General features: G+C 33.9%; 1 protein-coding gene across 4 annotated transcripts in view; it reads right to left on the bottom strand.

The window, feature by feature from the left end:
- The window catches only part of MTF2 (metal response element binding transcription factor 2), a 68,798-nt gene that overhangs the window by 4,334 nt on the left and 42,769 nt on the right, over positions 1-21,695 (bottom strand). For all 4 annotated transcript variants that reach the window (XM_014865250.3, XM_070486850.1, XM_070486851.1 and 1 more), the window contains 8 exons: positions 17,446-17,541; positions 17,107-17,207; positions 16,570-16,718; positions 14,496-14,591; positions 13,509-13,577; positions 12,520-12,643; positions 5,735-5,802; positions 4,006-4,176 (listed from right to left, as the gene is read on the bottom strand). In XM_014865250.3, coding sequence (XP_014720736.1) covers positions 4,006-4,176; positions 5,735-5,802; positions 12,520-12,643; positions 13,509-13,577; positions 14,496-14,591; positions 16,570-16,718; positions 17,107-17,207; positions 17,446-17,541 — 874 coding nt within the window. The remainder of the gene's footprint in view (positions 1-4,005; positions 4,177-5,734; positions 5,803-12,519; positions 12,644-13,508; positions 13,578-14,495; positions 14,592-16,569; positions 16,719-17,106; positions 17,208-17,445; positions 17,542-21,695) is intronic.

Genomic DNA, 21,695 nt, shown 5'->3' with positions numbered 1-21,695 from the left:
TCTACTGTAATAATTAGGTTATATTTTCATATAATAATATAAAAATAATATTGAATGTAAGTTGAATCTAAACGTTTGGTCAAGTACATAGATAATATATTCTAATTTAAATAAATATTTTTTGACTAAAAGGATATTTACCTATGAAAGGTTTAAGAAAAAATGTTCTCTTTAATACAATTCTGAAAAATATATAACATATAAAAATTAAAAAAACAAAAACAGACTACTATATTAAATGGAAGATTCCAAAACTCCTACAAGTTCAATTATTTAGGTTGTTACTATGTAGGTACTTAGGGGATGTTTCAAGAATTTACTACTAAAAGTGATTATGAATTTAAGATAACCTCGTGGAACAAGGAAGGATCTATGCTAAAATATAGTAGCTATGAATAGAGGTTGCCTTTAGAGATAAATAAATAAATAAAGACTCCTTGAATATATACATACATACATCATTCATTCTTGAATGATGCTAATCAGGAGAATGAAGCCCAGAGTGGCAGAGCGTAAAGAAGGAAGGAATCCTTCATACTGGGCAGGGAGTCATTCAAAGAGTAAAATTAGAAAGATATAGAAAACTGTTTTTGAGACATAAAGGCAAATATCAAGCAATAGGAAGGAAAAAAAACAATAGTCAAGGACATCTAATTAATAGAAGAGAAGAAGAAAAGGGCAAATATCATTATACGGAATATCTATTTCATTTATTCAAGAATCATTATCTACCATATAGAGAGGATATTAGATAATATGAATACAAAGATGTTCCCTGTGCTAAGGGGTTCAAATTATAGTCAGAAGGCAACAAATGTGTATACAAGCAGGCTAATAAAATGGGTTAAGTACTATAAGAAAGTTATCCAGGAAAATTCAAATAAAAAACAAGGAAAAGGAACAACACATATATAATAGGCTAGAAAGAGGTGAATGGAGAAAATTAGGAAAGAACACCCCTCCAGATATCAAACTAAGGTTGGGGAATAAAGGTGGAAGTAGAAGGAAGTCTGGGGGAGCTAGAGGAACAAAGCATAACTTGAACCTGAATCAAAAGTCTCAAGGATAAGATGGATGGGGTATATATTTTATTTTGAAAGATAATCAACATAACATTTATAAAGGACCGCTTGACTAAAGAAAGAACTCTCAGATTAAAAAGAGCAACTCATGGGGCTGGCCCCGTGGCTGAGTGGTTAAGTTCGCGCGCTCCGCTGCAGGCGGCCCAGTGTTTCGTTGGTTCGAATCCTGGGCGTGGACATGGCACTGCTCATCATGCTGAGGCAGCATCCCACATGCCACAACTAGAAGGACCCACAACGAAGAATATACAACTATGTACCGGGGGGCTTTGGGGAGAAAAAGGAAAAAATAAAATCTTTAAAAAAATAAAAATAAATTAAAAAAAAAGAGCAACTCATACATAGGGCCCAGAAGGATCTGAGAATGCCTTTAAAGAAAGCTGAACCATTACCTGGTGGCATCAAATGAAAACCTAAAAGCTACCACAGATGGAGTGTCCTATCAAAATCATGACAGGAATGAGAAAGAAAGTTTGTACAAACTTTTTTTCTAATTCATAATATGGGTAATTGCTAGCAAAGGATTAATGATAAAATTTGAAAGTAATAGGAATATTCTTTCCTTCAGGAAAAAAAACCCTTAAAATAATATCTACTTTATTACTGTCAACCCTCTGTAATTATATTTTCTTACTCTCCAAGATGACTCTCTCATACCTTTCACCTGCTCCTTAAATTTCCCTCTCTGCACACCCTCTCAACTATGTTTGTCTTATTATTTCATAGAGAAAATAGAAGTTACCAGGCAGTAACTTTAGTCATGTTCCAAGTGCCAAATCTACAAAAGAACCAGCATTTGTACTCATCTTTTTCACCCCATTTCAACAAAAGGGTGTAAGTCCTATCAAGGGCCACTTCCACCTTTAGGCTTTAAATCCCTTCCCCTTTGGCTTCTCAAAGACTACAATATCTTCAATTTCTTCCCCTCTCTCCTACACCAATCTCTTCTTCTCCACTAGATCACTCCTACTACAGGCAAAGACAGGTTCCAATTGTCTTCCATCTACTAAAACCCATCACTTGATCACTACCTTTCCCCTCTCTGGCTTCCATTCCATTTCCCTACTTGCCTTCACAGTAAAACTACTTCTGAGAGTTGACGACACATACCCTTTCCACTTTCTCTCTTCTCATTCAGAATTCAATTCTTAAAGATTATTTCTTTTCTCTTTTTCCTTTATTATTTATCATCATTATTATTTTGAATCTGCCTATGTCTCTTCTTTGCAGAAAAAGTCCAGTTCTGACATGTAGATTAGACAGGGATCGATTCAATCACACTTCCCCACTCCAAGCTGACTTCTATCCTTACCTTTCAAAAAAAATTGTTTTTGTCAAAATCACTAATAACAGAACATAACCTTATCCAATGCACATTTTTCTCTCATCTTAATCCACCTCTTAGCAGCATTCAATACTGCTTTAATATACCCATCTTTCTTGAAACACTCCCCTTCTGGTTTTCATGACACCAAACTTTCCTGGTTTCCTCCTATCTCACTGATGATTCTTTTTCACTCTCCTTCATTTATTTCACCTCTTCCAAATCTCTGAATGATATCAGGGCATTATTCTGGACCACATTCTCTTCTCTTTCTCTCTATCTTCTTGCTCTCTAGGTAATTTCATTCATTCTCATGGCTTTATAAATCAGCTTCCAAGTTTATATCATGTGTCCTGACCTCCCCCGAACTCCTAACTTACCCAATTGCATATATCTAACATCATGGCCACTTACATATACTTCTTAAGAATCGCAAACTCAGTGAGTACGCATCAGAAGAAGGCTTCATACACCTTGCCAAAATCTGTTCTTCCAGATCTTGGTAACAGACACCACCACCCACCAGTTGCTCAAGCCAGAAATCTAGGCGTTGTTTAACTTTATTCCTCCCTTTCTTTTATAAATTTAATTCATTAGCAAAAGCAATAAATTCTACCTCCAACAGAGATCTTGAATGTGTTTTCTCTCCATTTACTGCTACCACCTACCCCTGCACAAGTAATCATCATCTCTCACCTAGACAAATAGAAGAGTCTTCATTCATTTTCTCTTGCTTCTATTTTTACCTCTGTACCTATCCAATCTCCAAACAGCATCCAAAAGGTTTTTTAAAAGGATAATTAAATCTGCTTACATCTTTAAAAAGCTCCCCATTATTCTTATAAAACAACCCACACTCCCTATGAGGCCTAGAAGACTCTATATGATCAAGCCCCCCCAACCTTTCCAACAACTTACGCTACTCTCTAGCCCTCATTCATACCTCACTAGCCTTCTGTGAGTTCCTAGAACATGCCTCATACCCTTCATACTTGTTATTTCCACTACCTTAAGTATTCCTCCCTTTGTTCTTTACCTTGTTAGGCCATTCTCATTCTTTAAGTTTCAGCTTAAACAGGCCTTCCTTAAGCCTCCTTCTTAAAGTAGACTCCTTCCCCTCTATCCATCCAGTACAGTCCAAATCCATATGCTACTTCCTAAATGGAACATCCATGATCTGTAATTATTTTACTTGTTTATCATCTTTCTTCCCCATTATAACATAAACCCCATCATGGCAGAGAGAAAGTCTATCTTGTTTGTCATTATATCCCCAGCACTTAGATAGCAAGGTGACTGATAAATGGAATGAATGAATGGATGAGAAATGAACAAACAAACAAAAAAACAGGCCAGTACTTAAGCTGTTTGCTAACAAAACCTATGGAGTTTATTCCTGGAAAGCCTAAGATCTAAAATAAATAAGTAAACATCTAGCATTAACTCTTCGTACTTTGTCTAAGCAAGAAATTATAAACAGGAAAACAAAGCAGGGTAACTGCCACTTGTACTTTCAAATATACTAATGAGACTAAATAACATATATTTTTAGTTACAAATAAGCTGGAGAGAAAAAGTATGCCACAGATCAACTTTTACCTTGAATCAGATATAGGTTTGGATGCCTTTCTGCCTTTAATTTTAAATTCATGGGATGTTCCTTCAGGTTCTTTCTCTGCTTTGAAAGCCACATTTGGTGGCACAGGAGGAACTCGAATTCGCAACCCAAACAAATGCTTCTTCTTCTTTATTTCTTTCCCAGACATAAACCTAAATTTTTGAAAAAGATTAACAGAAAATTTAAAAACTGAACACATATACATGGCAGACCCTAACGCATAATTTTCAGATATAAATCGTTTATACATGAAAAGTCCACCCAATACCACAAACACTTGCTCTCTCCCCTTGCTCTCCTTGAGTCCTATCTGCCCCAGAGCCAGTCCACAGTAGGATGTGATTGGGGAGTAGGGAGGGAGGGATAGGATCAGAAGGAAGAGCATATGTCCACTTTTCTTTTTAAAACATGGTATCTAACTTTTGAAAGGAAGGAAAAAGACTACAGAGCACTCTCTTTAGTCCCAATATGTTTTTCCATATTTTGGTGTCATCTGTTGAAAATATCTCAAAAAAGGTTTAAGAGAAGAATTTTATTTCAGAGTGGATCTGTGAGGAGTGAAACTCTGGTCGGAAAGTAATAGGTGACAGCACAGGAAAGGAGAGTAGGAGGCCAATCCTAGAGGCCCAGAAAAATAAAAGGGGTGTCTAGTGTGTCAGATCTGGAATTGGAAACAAACTAGAGCAGAAAGGTGTTATTTCAGTGTGGGCTTGAGTCTCTGAAAAATTTGCTCCTTAACCCTTTCCCAAAGTCCTTAGGGTCCTTATTCCAAAACACCCCCATCTATCCTGGCTCTACAAGAGCCTGTCTAGCTAGAAGAAGCACTACCAAACGCTTGGATCATCCCTCCGCTTTTACACAGGTTTTAGAAAGGGGAACCCCAATTTCTACCATAACAGGAACAGATGTATTTCTTGCACCCTAAGTTGGATTACAGAATTCACTGTCCCATAAAGTATTTTTACCAGCACGCTAACTGCTCAGGTACTTTATGGCTTTTTGAGCTTGCCTAAAGATCCAGCCACTAGTAAGTATAATGTTTTTTAATGAGGAAATTCTGTCAAGTTCAAAAAAAGCAACTCGTTACAAACAAAAATTTTACAATATAACTCACTAGTTGATTGGAGCCAGCTTAAACATTTAAAAAAAATTATTTCTAGTGAATTTTGAAAACATTTTTAAGAAACGTACTTATGCTGGCTTTAAAAAAAGAAGGGAAAGATCTATCAAGATCTTATATCAAACAATATCACTTAATTATTAGACCACGAATATTACTTTTCTATAACTGATAGCAATAACTAATCTTAAAACCATAGAAGATCACAATAATTTTAAAACTCATATTCTCTACAATATATTCCCTTTTCTTTTGCATATTCCCACCAGCTAACAAGATTTTATTTTACTTTCAGTAAATTGCATTATAAAAATAGGTCATTACTGAATACACTTTTTCAACTGAACCGGCCAAATTCCCCTGAAATACTGAATCGTCTCCCAGCCACCATTCCCAGAGGATTGTTCTTCCCTTTTCCAAACCTTGAGAATCACTGTTTTACTCTGACTGAAAGAGAATAGGACATTAAAAAGTTTAAAATAGTATGTATTAGTTCTATACACCAACCCCACAATTCTTAAACAATGTTATTATTCCTTATACTTACTAAATGCCTCCCTCATAGGGATACATAAAATAAATCAACTTACATGGTCTTGTAATCATTTAATGCCTCCAAAACGTGCTCATATCTTTCAGATTTTGGTGTGTCTGCCAGCTGTGAAGTATCAAGAAACAATTTAACACACTATAATTTCATCAATCAGTAAGATACGGTTGTAGATAGAGGCAATGTGATACAGAAGAAAAGTGTACTGACTGGTAGTCAGAAGATCTACATTTTAATTCCAGGTCCTCACTCAGTAGCTGTGTGATCTAAAGCCATTTAATTTCTCAAGGCTTGTTTTTTTTCACCCATAAAAAAGAGAGTAAAAATCCTGCACTAATTACTTTACTAGTAATTGTATGGATCAAATGATATGCCTGAAATAACTAAACTGTAAAACATTAAATTTATTTTAATTCCATAACCTGGGGAAATAATACATTAGAAATACTTTAATATCAACCATAAAAGCTTCTAATAGATACTGATAGGGAGGAGTATAAAAAGTAATAGGAAACATACAATTTTATTTCCCAATACTTCTATTATTAGCACAAACCAATAATCTCTAACTTTAAAAAGTACTGTGAAATTTGGGGATTTTATTTTCATAAAAATTATAGACTTTGGCCAGCCCTAAAACCCGAAATGGCTCAGTAGTTTTTTTATTATCACAAACCATTTTAAAATCTAAGTATTCAATTGTATAAAATATTCTACTTTGTTCCAAAAAGGCCTCTTCCTTCAGAATTATTGCTGCCTGTTTTTCAAAGTTTAAAAACTAGGGCCCAACAGTAAAAAATTCTAAACTATAGGGGCTGGCCCCGTGGCCGAGTGGTTAAGTTTGCGCACTCCGCTGCAGTCGGCCCAGTGTTTCGTTGGTTCAAATCCTGGGCGCGGACATGGCACTGCTCATCAAACCACGCTGAGGCAGCGTCCCACGTGCCACAACTAGAAGGACCCACAACAAAGAATATACAACTATGTACCGGGGGGCTTTGGGGAGAAAAAGGAACAAAATAAAAATCTTTAAAAAAAATTCTAAACTATAAAAGGACCATCCTGGGGCCAGCCCGGTGGCATAGCGGTTAAGTTTGTGGGCTCCACTTCAGTGGCCCAGGGTTGATGGGTTCGGATCCCAGGAGGAGACTCACACATCACTCATTAGGCCATGCTGTGGTGGCATCCTACACACAAAATAGAGGAATACTGGCACAAATGTTAGCTCAGTGACAATCTTACTCAAGCAAAAAGAGGAAGATGGGCAACAGATGTTAGCTTAGGTCCAACCCTCTTCATCAAAAACGAAAAAAAAAAAGGGACCATCCTCAATTAAATCACAAAAACTTTAAAAAATGCCAAAATATCACAGTTGACTTTCAAAATTACCACCAATATGTTCTTTACAAGTTCAAACTCCCAAAGCTCAGAACTGTTTCAAGTTAAAAGGGCAAACAAACCTGCCAAATAGAGTGCTGATGGTATAAGAGACTAATAAAGTCCTCTACTCCAATTTTCTTTCTTTTACAGACTAGTTGACACACATAAAAGTTAAATGAACTGCTCAAATTCACATGGCTGGTTAATGAGCTAGAACTTGAATCCAAGTGACAAAAAGTCCATTCATTCAACATTCACCAAAAGCCTATTCTGTGCCAATTTGTTGGGTGCTAAAAAAAAAAATGGGACATTTTGGTGCTTATTCCTCCAAATTATCCTACATCCGTAATGTCTGAAGTGTCAAATGATAGAAAATTTCTATTAAAGAAGAAATAAGAGCATCAGACTTTAAAGCTTGAAAGAGACCTTAGATCTAATTCAAGCTTCCAACAATACTGCAATCTCCTTTACAGTACTGATAGTCACTCAACCTTGGCTTAAATATTACCACTAATGAAAGCTAATGAGGTACCTACTGAGGGAGTCCATTCCATAGGTGGACAAAACATTCCTTTCTGGAACTCTTCTATTCCCTCTTTTACAAGACAGTTCTTCAAATATTTGACAGCAGCTATCATGTCTAAGCATAAGATTACGTTAAAGTTTTTAGCAGCCACATCACTTGATTACTTCATATTAAGCTTTGGCTAACTAATTCCATCTTCTTCCTCATTCCCCCAACCCCGCTCCACTCCAACTCTAAAATCTTATCAGATGAACTGCTATCAAATTAAGCACTCCCTATTACATGCCACTTCTTCCGTATTGCTTATTGTGTATTGAAGCCTAAAAGCAGAACCATATAACCTGTTGTTAATTTGATTTTGTTTTTCAGCTGAATGTTCAAGATGATCTTTTATCTTGATTCTGTCATCCTTCTTGAATTGAGGATCGAGACAAAGTCAAAATCCTGTGCCTTTCCATTAGAATCTTTCTCAAGAATATTTCCAAGCCATTGACTGCTTTTGTTACTATTAATCAATTAGTTACAAATCCATTTAATTTTTACTTCAACCAGTTCACATTTCAACATCTTATCCAAAATTGAGTTATACTATGTCTACACCATTCCCATGCATTAGAAATAACAGTGTTGCTAACCATATAAAAAAAAGAAACCAGGATATTTAACATGATTTATCCTAATAAATTAGTGTTTTTTCCTTATTGCTTTTAAATCTTCACAAACCATATATTTGAAAACTCTGTCCTACAATTTGCTGACAATCAACAACAAAATGGACTAATTTTTTCAAATCCACTCCTTTTTACTTTTTGAAAATCACAATGAACTCTCTTCATTCCGTGGTACTTATTCTCTTTGGTTTCTTAGAAATTTTATCTGTAAGTTCCTTCAGCACTCCAGGACTATTTTGCATGAGTATATTTCAACTCACGTAACTGAGTCAAGGGATCCCTTTCGATATTTTGAAAACTAAGAGTGCAAATATTATAGTGTAAATCAAATAATCTGTATTAGAAGAGGATCATATTCTAGGTCTTCCATCTGACCCATGAGGTTTATAATATATATCTTCAACAGAATAATCATTTTTGTTCCTCCCTCCAGACACTAATCTCACACTATGCTTTTACTCGAAAGTAAAAGGTTGTATATTTCTGTACAGACATAAATGCTTTTATGTATGGTATAACTCTTTCTTCAATAAATTACACCTTCAATTACCAATACTGAATTCCATGTCACCTAGGTATGCCAAACAGCTTAAGTAACGTGCCAACCTATATACTCTATGTTAATAAATAACACTTAAGGCCCCAAGTATTGTTGTTAACCAAATTTCTTACAATTTTCACTTAAAAGTATTATACCAGCTCTATTATACTATATTTTTCTCTAGCCAAAACACCATTTCTGCCATAGTATTTCATTTGAATTTTATCTATGCTTTTCTCCGTACATCCCTCAAAAGTGAGATAGCACTCAATACATCGTTCTGCTATCAACCTCTGGGTTTTTTCAAATTTAAGACCACAGTAGAGGCCAGCCTGGTGGCACAGTAGTTAAGTTCATGTGCTCCACTTCAACAGCCCAGGGTTGACAGGTTTGGACCCCGGGCGCAGACCTACACACCACTCATCAAGCCATTCTGTGGTGGCATCCCATATACAAAACAGAGGGAGACTGGCACAGATGTTAGCTCAGTGACAATCTTCCTCAAGCAAAAGGAGGAAGATTAGCAACACATGATAGCTCAGGGCCAACCTTCCTCACCAAAATAACACGAAGTTTTAAAAAAAAAAAAGACCTCAGTTAACACAAAAGTGGGTAGTCCTTATAGGACTAGGATTTCCAAATCACATTAGGAATCAGAGACAAATGATAATAGGCAGATTCCAAACAAGTATTAATATCTCATTTTAACTCCCAAAAGCAATCTGGTACAACAGTGATATCTCATTCTAAATAAAAATCTTAGGCAACCTTTATTTGGGGTCTCAAATGTTATATTACATATTTTTACTATCTCCAAGAAAATATTTCAAAACAGCAGTTTCTCAAGTAGTCTATATGATAACCATTAAGGTACCAAGTCTCAAAGACATTTAAAAACAAATCACATTATGGAAACATGGTATAAAACTATCATTATATTCTAATATGTTCTAAAAGTTTCACTTTCTCTTCACAGCAATCCTGAAAACAATTAAGTAAGTAAAAAAAACATATGATACGTAAATGTTAAATTTCTCTCTCAGTATGAAAGGATATACTATCCGAAAGAAGTTTAGCATTTTAGAAACTTTTTATTACTAAAAGAGGTCACAGTATTTCCGTTATAACAATCAAAATAAAAAACACAATACACTAAAAAGATACCATTGATTCAATATAAGATTGCTCCAAGTAACTAGAAATCTAAACAAGTATTTATGAGGCTTCTAAAACAACACAGAAATACCATTAAACCTTAGACAGTGTCATAATGCGTAAAATTAAGTTCAAATTCAGCTCAGAAATGGTAAAAATGAGTAAGTGCCTCCCTGTGACTAGGTGTCAATTATATATTCCTAAACAAATTGCTGTAAAAATCGCAATCAACTTTTGAAATCATCACAAGATTTTTTTCTCTTACCTAGGTGGGGTAAGAGAGGAAACTCCGCATTTGAGAGTAAAATCACAAATATTCTTTTGTTTCATTTTTTAGGAGAAACTTCTAGAGCAAGTGTCAATGTCATATAATCTACAGTACATATAATAAGAATTGATGTTCAAAATGATTAAGTACTCCAAGGTACTCAATTAACCAATAATATGTTTAGCATACCGTATTTCCCAAGTTTTGAAAGTAATTAATGCTATTTTATAAAAAGATTTTGAACAAATACAAACAAAAAGAAATTTTTGTTAACCTAAATTTGGATTAGTGACAAAATTCAATTGGCAATTCAATTTCAGTTAATCAAAGATTTCCTATTTTAATAATCTGAAATAATCCATTATTTGTATTATCTTTGTTTCTATTACCATGAACATTTAAAAGTAAACTAAATGAAAATCACTGAATAAACATCACAGACTGGCATAAATTTTACAGTCTCATTATTAAAATCTCACTCTAAAAACCAATTATAATTACAGTATAAAGATATAAAAGATTAATACAGAGAATTAAAACCTGAACTTCCATCTGTAAATAACCAGTCTAAGGACAGGACGATTAATCTAAGAAGTCTGAATATTTTCTTTTTTTTAACGCCAATGAGAAATGATTAGAAAGTCACCTGCTTGACTAGAATGTTACAGAGAAGTAAAACTTTTCTGATGTTTTTCTTAATTTTTAAATAAAAAGAGAAACATTTTCCATACTGGCAAGGAATAAGAAATTGAAACGTCTTATTTCTAAGACATTATCTCATAAGCTAGAGAAAATGAAAACATGTATCTAGTGCTGAAATAAATTTTTCTATTATATACCAAAAGTTCAGCTGGAACTGAGATACCTGAAATTCATAAATTGAACTCCTTTTTTAAAAAATAGACTAACCATGATTTTTATTGTTTTCTATTTGCAGCCTCTTAAATAAAATCTAAATATGAGATCTGAAACAAATAAAACAACTTGAGTTTTTATATGTATGCCCACTGTCTCCATGAAGTAACTACTGCAGAATTTAATCATGTGAAATATAAAATGTATTAATAGGAATATAAAAGTATCTGCCTACGAAGTGCTGAAAGAACCATCTCAAATATTAAGATGACTATAATAAACACTACATTTACTCGATTTTTTCTTTTATCACTAGTCAGAGCTTATTAAAATTTATCAAATTTGCAAGTCATTCATTTTCTCTCAAACTTCATCAAGAAAAAGAAGCATTTAAGGTGAGTGTTATATTCCAATTTCTAACACTCAAAACATTTTAGAACAAATGATTATAATAACATCCTTGATTTTAAAATCTAACTATTCTGCCAAGTGTTTGTTTTGTCTGCAGCTTATCCTCCTGATGTCCCGTAAAACCCCAAAACAATAAAACCTTGATAGCCTATTTGATAAGAACTTCATAAACTACCTTATGTCTAAAAGCTACAAATGCAGAAATTCTTCCTAAATTTCAAATCAGTTTACACAATTTTTACCTCAAACAGTAATGTGTGACTAAAACTGACACATGTAATTCCACATCTTATAAAACAAAATTTTTAGTTAACCTAAGAGTGGTTAATATCTGTATTTTAATAATTTGAGATAAACACTAAAAACAAGGTAACTATTAAAGTTATTCTAGTTACTTTCTTCTTTGTGCTATTCAATAGCTTCAAAATCTTCAACGAACATGGATTAACTTTTATATTGCTTTAAAAAAGCTCTTGGTGAACCAGCATGAGTTGGTTATACTTTGCAAATGAAAAGCAAAATGAGATGTCAGAATGAGGGCTAATCTCCAACTCAGGTAGCTTCATCCTCTAACCCATTATTCTAACACTATTACTGGGTCCCACCATTCCTGGAAGTCAAAGATATATTAGAAGTACCAACAAAAGAGTTTGAAAGAAGAGTGTTTGTTACATCTCTAAGTTTACAAAATCATAAAAGAAAAGGAGGAGGAACCATAAGTACGATACCCAATAATAAGGATTTCTCCCTTCCACCTATCTTTAACTACAATGATTCTCACTCCAGAAAAATGGAAGAATCAAGGAATATACTTTCTTCTACATTTTCCCCCTGAATCAATAGGCAACGAACAGGCTGATGAGAGGGCTGGCCCTGATATCCTTACAAAAGTTATTTCTCCCTGAACTAAAATAAAATTGTACTTTGTATGTGTGGATTACACATGTCCTAGTTGCTTTTAACAAAAACAAAACAAAAAAGACATCAAGTAAATAATAAAGTTAGGTCTAAGACAACTTACCTCTCCAGGGTGCAATCTATCCCAATTTTCATTAATGTATGTCATAAGCTCAAGTTCAGAATCAAAGTATTTCTTCTTGTGAATAACACTTAGGTTGTAAAGGCATAGGTGTGCTATATCTACCCTGGAATCCAAAAATAATCAAAATACACAAAAACAATATTTTTGGTTATTGTTAAGAAATCACACCTTTTTTTTAATAAAAACAGCAACTAAAAAAATCCAAAGTGAAGTATTCAGGTGAACAGAGGGTCAATATTTTTTAAGTCATTTACAATATAATAAATCATTAATTATGAAAATAATTGGAAAACATTAACTAATAATTATAAACTAACATATCTGAGTGATTTCTTACAATGCATTTGAAGAGGATCTGACTTTGAGAAAAAATAATTTATAATCAAAAATTTTATGTTTTCACTACCACATATAACCTACAGAATAGACCAGACATTAACAGACTTTATTTTATCTGATTCATGAGTTAAATCTTATCTTTTCCTAAAATACACAAAACATTTTAAAAAAATTTCTAAGTACTTACTACAAGCATTTTATGAGTAAATCCCCAAAATTCATCACACTTCCCCTGTCCAACAATTACTACACTGAAGGAGAAATTGGCATATTTGTTATAAGACCTTTCTCTCTTCTACTGTATGCTATTCTAAAGGCCCAAAAGAATTAGAATATGAATCTTGAAGACATGAATAAACATGAATAAAAATCTTGAAGATAAAAAATACGTGAAAGTTACATTTTATGCCATTAGAAAATGAATGGCCTTATTACCTTAGCAATAAAACAAGATAATCCTTGGTGAAGATGACATCAGGCTTAAAGATAGATAAAAGAAAAGAAATACAGCCAGGCATAAAGAAAACCAAACTTTTACTTAAGACAAGTTAATGTATAAAGAAAGTTTCATCCTGCAGAGTTAAGAATATGGCTCTTTTTTGCTCCTTAACAGAAACGTTCATACTTACCACTGTAATGGTAGACGTTTGAGGTATTCTGGTCCAGAACTGCAGACAGAACAAATAAATGTATAAAACCTAAGGAAAAAAAAAAGTTCTATATTCAGTAATCAAGGGTATACATAAATTACTTAACAATTAAAGCTAATATTTAGCAAGTACATATCCTACAATTGACGTAACGACTGATACACATAGCAAAATATCATCTGAATTATAACACTGTCGGTGATTTAAAAAATTTCTTTTCCAGTAATGACAAATAATGAAAGAGTTCATATCTAGGGGGAAGAGGCAATTTTTTTTAAACATCAGAAACCTTCAGAGTTCACATATAGATTCATATACAGGCATAGTTTACTAATGGCTTGTGTGTACAAGGAATTGTGATGGCTGCCCCTATATACCTTGTTACATTCAATGCTCAAAACAATCTGGTAAAATAAGCCCAGAGGAAACAAGTCGATCTTCCTAAGGTCAGAAAGATAATAAGTGGCATAAGCCAGGATTTAAACCCAGCTTTTCTGATGTCAAGTTCAGTGCTCTATCTTTTATTTTTCTTCCTAGAGGTCTCTCCGCTATTCTACAGACTCCTAACCCAGAAAGCACACTAAGCCTGCTTTTAGAAATTCTTTAGATCTAAGGTGTAAACTGTGTATATAAAGGTTCTATAGCTTTTTCCAATTTCCTATCATAGGATCCCATTGAGGTTCTTTAACAGAAGGAACCAACGAAAATAAGCATAGTGGGGCAACAGGAGCAAATATAATAACTGATCAAATACTTAAAGGCTTTTTGGAATAATATCCAAAAGCACAAAAATTACATATATTTTTAGGTTATGTATAATTTAAATATGTTGTTCAATATTTTCCCTCTAAGGTGAACCCTTTACAAATCGTTGTTAAAACTACTTTTAGAAATCTAAAACTGCAAGCATAGTCACAATAAAAAAGCTTAAAAAACCACCAGTAAAGTTCCAATGTCCTTTCTCACCTGTCTCCAAATAGCATTGGCTTTTGAAGGCATTGCACACAAGCCTCATGAAACCACTGCTTACATTTGCAGCATTGTAGCATCTTTAAATACCAGCTATAAGAAAAAATTTAAGATTAAAATTACTACCTTTAATAAGGTAAAGGTTTTTGATTTTTTTTAAGTGGCATTATGCAGAATAGTTCTCATTATAGTATCATGTTTCTGCTATACTTACTGTTAAATTTTTTCTTTCCCAAAAAGTTTATTAAAATTGACCATTTCCTCCCTTCTCTCTTTTATTCATGAGAATTCATAAGCTCTTGAAAGATCTAGCTACTATTTCTAATCAACGGGTGGCTGGTTCCTACACAAGTAAAGGATCTCTGTCAAAGTATAAGCCTGGAATTTTTTTCACATGAACTCTCTACACCCTAGGAGAGATCAGTTTCAGAGTCACTGATATGTATGGCTATTTACCCAATACACTGAATGGCCATAGGCAGCTTTATATCTTCACTGTGTTTCTATTATTCTTGTCCTTATAATAAAAAGGAAAAAAGTATAGCAATTTACTAAATTTGGTTAAGATAATCATCCACCTAAGACTATCAGGCATAAAAGGCTTTGTGACAGGTTTTGTTCTGTTTCAGAGAGCTGAAGATGCTAAAATTGAATCTTCAGCTGAGGATGTTCTCTCTTTTCAGTTAGTACATGGTTTTGATATATTGATATCCTTATTTGCCACCCAAATAATGTCTTTTCTTCCAATAATTCTTTTGCTCAACAAGTCCTACATTAATTTTAAGCCATACATAGGCAAAGGCAAGAAGACTGCTATTAAGTAAAGTCATTCATTCATCAAAAGACTAAGAATACTATGTTCCAGGTACTCTGCTAGATGATGAAGTTAGTGTAGTTAGCAATATCAAACACAGTTTATGTAATCATGGTACTTAAAGAACAATAATCTGCCTCCTAAAATAATGTTTATAATGGTTTTCACCTATTTCGAATAATACTTTAAACTAAATGCTAGCTATAAACGAGTAAAGGAGCAAGATCAGTCTCATTTCATTGTATGTCTTTTATAAGTGATTAAAGAAACTAGAAACAATGTTTCTTAAACCTGCAGGTGATCCAAAACTGAGAAATGTTACAAAAATGTTAAATCACACCAAAAAATTCCATAAGATCAGACACAAGGTAGAACGCAGAACTAAAAATTCATTGGTTTATTCATTTGTTCATGTTTTCAATCATTGAACACCTTATATATCCCAGCATCCTCCTAGACAGCACCCTTATCTTAAGAGAAGCACAGAATCTGATAAGAAAGAAAGATATAAGAAACCAATAATTACAATTTAAAAAGAGTTAAATATAAAGCTATTCACTAATATTTTTTTAAATGTAGTACAAATATATGATGCACAACTTGGCTCAATATCAGCTTGTATGAAAAAAGGAACTGTAGGTCTTAGTTACTATATATAGAGAGAGACAATACAATCTCTCTTTACAACAGAAGCATAATGTTCAGAACTCTAATAGCCCTATTATATTCTGTCAGACTATTCCTGGAAACACTGCATTTTCTAATCATGACATAATATTTCAAGAGTAACTTTCAAAAACTAAAGAGCAACAAAGACAGAGTTTGGAAATCATGTCATAAAAAACGTTTTATGTCAATGGAGATTTTAGCCTGGAAAACAGAACACTATCAGTATGTAAGCCACGGGAGTGAGGAATATGATTGTTGGATTAAAATATTTTAACAGTTACTTCCTAAGAAAGATAAGATGTATTTGTTTAGTTCTAAAGATCAGAACTAGGACCAATGATCAGAAGTTAAAGGTAAATTTCTAAACATTCTTAGTTAGAACACCGATTCATTTACTTAGCAAACATTTAATGATAAAGATGAACAAAACTACAGACTTTAATCTTCCCCTGTAATTTTTCCTATTGATACTTTCACACATTTACAACTCACTATCACTCCCACACCACAATCAATAACAAAAATAAAGTAGACAATATAAGCAAATGAAAATTACTTTAAGAGCATTAAATAACGGTATTTACTTACTCTCCAGGGCCTCCACAATAGCAGTAACATTGCTGGACATTGGTTTTATGACCTGCATCCCATTCAAGGTCTGCCACACTATAGGGTAATGTCTGCTTCATGACTTGCAATGCTTTGGCATTTGGTCCTTTCTTAAGTGCACCACCCCTCTATATAAGAGGGAAAACGTTATTTAAAAGAGTGAAGGATAAAATTTTAAATACAATTCCATAACTTAAAAATGCTTCTGAAACTTCTGAGAAAATTTCCATTCTAAATTTCTTACCATTTCACAAACTGTTTGACTAATAATAATCTTTATTTATTTTCTCTTTTCTTTCAAATTATTGCCCCAATTCCAAAACCACTATCAGAAAATAAGTGCAAGAATAGTTGCAAGTCACTTAAGCATCATTAGTCAAACAAAAGCAGCACTTCTTTCTACTCAGCATTGATTGCTCATTTCATTCAAATAAACTTTCAACGTACACAATCATTATGTTGATAGTGACTTACAAATTCCATTTAGGGCTTTAGCCCAAAACACTTAAAAGATACCTTTGTTGTTGTTGCAAAAACACACTGTCGACACAGCCATTTTTCATCTGAATCAATCACACTGGAATCAATATGAGGTGTGTGACACAACTGATGATATCCTTAATATCAAAAAAAGCATAAAGCAAATTCTATTTTATTGATAAATACTGCAACACAATTTCAAGAAGGCATTTTAGTATTCTCTTTTCCTACATTAATATATTTACAACTGATGAATAAATTTATGGTAACAGCTTTAAATTACCAACTTAAAGTATTTTTAATCATTAATCTTCAACAGGGGTATTAAGTATGTAACAAAACTTTTCTACAAAATTAAAAGAAATCAATGTTTACCTTGGCCACACTTATCACATATAACCATTTCATTGGGAGCTTCTGAATACTCTTCTTGACATATTGTACAGACCATTTCCCCACTTCCAGTGGCTCCTGAAATATTTAAAATATACCTTAAATACACAGTCACGGGCCCAGCCCGGTGTATAGTTCGTTAACTTTGTGTGCTCTGCTTTGGTGGCCTAGGGTTCGGGAGTTCAAATCCTAGGCACAGACCTACACACCATTCATCAACTCATGCTGTGGTGGTGTCCCATATACAAAATAGAGGGAGACTGGCACAGATGTTAGCTCAGTGACAACATTCCTCAAGCAAAAAGAGGAAGAATGGCAACAGATGTTAGCTCAGGGCCAATCTTCCTCACCAAAAAAAACCAAAAAACAAACAAAAAAAACCCAGACATTTGTAATAAAGAAGCGTTCCATATAACAATACTACTTTTTCAACTCGGTGAATAGCCCATAATGGCAATGTTTGTTCACTAGAGTATAATGGTTTCTTTTCAAGGCAAAGTACTATACACAAAATGCTATCTCTGCTGTGTTCTTCTCACCTTTAACTTAAGATGCTACCCGTCTACATTCATAATTTAACCTGTTTTTTGGCAGAGGGCATAATTTAAGCTGCTCTCAGATAGGATTCCTTATCATTCGCTTCCAATATTCCCTCTCTCCTGAGGAGCTCAAGGGGAAGTGATGTTTTATGAATACCAGAACTACTCTGCAGAATACACATCAAGCCAAGTACATGTATTCACTCATCCTACATTGCTTAACATATGACAATAAAGAAAAAGAAAAAGGAAGCTATGTCAATGACCCCCTTCACTCTAGATTCAGAACATTTATTTACTAATTTATGAAAGAGGCTGAACACCAATTATTTAATCTTCAGCTTCATAAATCTGGAAATATGGTGACCAACAACGTACCCTAACAAAATCCCATTGCAACAAACGTTATAAGTCACACAGTTATTAATTATATTTTTTACCTGAAGAGGTAAGTTATTTCTTCCTTAAAACATTTTTATTCTAAAAAACAATTTTGTTATACAAAATTTAGAATACAATTTTATCACTCTAATGCAATTATTTCCAATACTATCTTCCCATCACTTTCAACATACCTAGTTAAAATACTAACACACACTTTATTCACACACCAACAATAATACAAATTTACAATTTTGTGCTATGGGCTAACCATTGCTAGGTTCTTGACATATATTGTTTTGTTTAATCCTACAACTTATTAGATAAATATTCTACTTATAGAGAAGAATTGAGGCTCAGAAAGATAAAGTAACTAACCCAAAAACCTCAGTCAGAAAGTATGAAGGCTAGGATTCAAACCCAGATACGCCAGAGTCCACATTCTCTCCACTGTGGAATGCTTCCTTTATCAATACTACGTAGTATTTCTTCTATCAAAAGCATTTCCCAGGGCCGGCCCTGTGGAGTAGTGGTTAAGTTTGGCAAGCTCCACTTTGGCAGCATGGGATCGTGGGTTCGGATTCTGGGTGAAGACCTACACCACTTGTCAGTCATGCTGTGGTGGCAACCCACATACCAAGTGGAGGAAGACTGGCACAGGTGTTAGCTCAGGGTTAATCTTCCTCAAGCAAAAAAAGAGGAAGATTGGCAACAGATGCTAGCTCATGGCCAACCTTCCTCAGCAAAAAAATAAAATAAATAAATAAAAAGCATTTTTCACACTGCAGTTTTCAAAATTATAATTTCTGCATAATATTCCATCCAGTGGAAAGAATCAAATCTACTTTATTATGCCTCTGTTTTTAGACATACGAGTTACCAAATTTGTTGTTTGTTCATTTTTTGCATTTTTTTCTTGTTTGTTTGTTCTGGTCTCTTGTCCTCTCTCCCCTCCTCTCCCAGGCTTGGTCTACTTCTCTGTACACTTGGCTGGATAAGGCCTCCCATAGCTTCTGATTTTATGGCTCCAGTCAGGAGAGCAAGCAGACTGAGCCTGGGACCTCTGAGTCCAAATCTGCAATTCCCTGGAAAAGGACCGATACCCTCAGACTAAGGTAGGTGCCTGATCTAACTCCCACCCTAACCATGTGGACTTGTGTGGGGGGAAGCAGTTCCCCAGAAAAGGGGGTGCTGATCCAACAATGTGTGTTCACCTCAGAAAACAATCCCGAGGAAACAGGGAATTACTTTTACTTGTGAAATCCAAGTACATCTTTTTTACCACCAAGTTTACATGAACTTTCTGTGTAGCTTAGAGATCTTCTATAGTCCCTTTACTCTAAATCCAACTGACTAAAGTCCTAGCCATTTCTTCTTAGATATACCAAGTTTTTTGTTCTTGTTAAAATAAAGCTATACTAAATATTTCTCATGTAGCTTTTTTGCTTTTGAATTATTTCTTCAGAATAAGCTGCTAGAAGTGAGTCTGCTATATAAAGAGTATAAAACATTTTTATGCATTTAACGCAATTGTTAACATCCAAAACAGAAATTTTCACTGCCACCAGCAGTGTATCATTTTCACAGAAACCATAATAATATGAGGTATTAAAATTTAAAATCCTTTTAAATTTATTTAATGGTTTTAACATGGTATTTCCCTGTTGTAAAGCACAGTTCTTTGACTAGCAAGATGACTATATGTTTACCTTATTCACATAAACTTTTAAAAAGAATCTTTTTAGATGAGTGAAATTAGTTTATTAAGTTATTTTGATATATATTTAATATCAGCAGGTTTCTTACAAGAATAAAACTACTAAAGCTACTCTACATTCTGAAATCTGTCATAATACAGATTTCAGGTTCATTTGCTCATTCTACAGCAACTCCAAATCACAAGCCACAACGCTACTTTCTGGGCGTTACAAAGAGTTAAATGGCCAAAGAGCAATCTTTTGTAATTCTAAGGATAGTAAAAGGAGCTGGTGAGGAAAGAACCACCACAGACCACTAAACTGATATACTGGATGGGGCACATGTTGGACAGGACCCTTCACTTTCACAGCTTTCTATCTTTATGTACTACTGGTTTTCTTCTTCCTTTCTTAACGGAAGGAAAGGAGGGAAGGAAGAAAGAGACAGAAAGACAGACCTATATTTAACCCACAGGAACCCTGAAAAAGCAGAAAAGTTGCAAGGGACACACAGCTAATAGAAGGGGAACAAGGGCAGTATAACATGTTTCAATCCCACCATAGAGAAATCCATGTTTACAAAGTAAGAAAGAAGGGATAATTCTGTATGCAGGGTAAGAAGATCTGCTCAAGATCACTACTGTTGGAGATCTATCTTTATCCTATTCTTTTTCTCATTGATTCCTCAATTTCAGATTCAAAACACAATTTTTGTCCTTTAAATTATCAGTCCTAAGAACTGTAAAAAGTTTCACAAGAAAGACATTTTACTAGAGTAAAAGCTGTTGAGTTTCTCACCTAAACCCTGAGTACTAACTATATAGATGGTAATTAGAACATTCCAATTTCTGTACCAAAACTTTTTTTATTCTTTAAAAAAAATTAAGAGTGAAATCAAGAAACAGAACACAGTAGCAACCTACAATAACGTTGCACTTGGGATTCAAATACAAAACCCAATGGCTAAATACTTTAGAAGGTATCCACCCTTTAGGGAAAGAGAATTTATATCTCCTTTCTACAGGAGGAGATATAAAACACAGGTCTTAGTGCAAGCCTATTAACCCAGTAAAAAGAAAACCAAAAGTGGAGCTTTAGTGTGCAGCTAAAATACTCAGATTTTTAATATTCATACTTTTTATAAATAAAGCACTTTCCATGAAAGAATCACCTGGAAAAACACCTTTATTTAGCAGATTCAAAGGGCATACAGCAATTATAATTTGTAAAAATGGAAAGCATTACAAGAAACGTAACTATAACCAAACCAAGGCATGCCTGTATTCATTTTTACTTGCACCCAAATATAGCTTCATTTTCCCATCTAAACATAAAAAACCATAATTAAACAGTAATTTCAAACCATTCTTAGTAATAAATTATTTCTAATACTCTAAACCTGTTTAATATATCCTAATTCCCAAAACATCTGGCAGGTAGTATCAATAAATATTAGCTCTCTACAATACTTTCTACTAATATAAGTAACAGTTAAATTGAAGCCCAAAGTGTTACTCATATTAGTGGCTAAAACTTTTTCTTCAAAGTTCTTAGAAGGACCCTAACACTAGTTTATAGGTGTGCACCAGTGATGCATCTGACCTCTACCCTAACA

This window comes from Equus asinus, chromosome 16 (genome assembly GCF_041296235.1).
Source record: "Equus asinus isolate D_3611 breed Donkey chromosome 16, EquAss-T2T_v2, whole genome shotgun sequence".
NCBI classification, from domain to species: Eukaryota; Metazoa; Chordata; class Mammalia; order Perissodactyla; family Equidae; genus Equus; species Equus asinus.
Note: the sequence above shows the minus strand (reverse complement) of the source record. Positions and strands in the feature narration are given on the sequence as shown.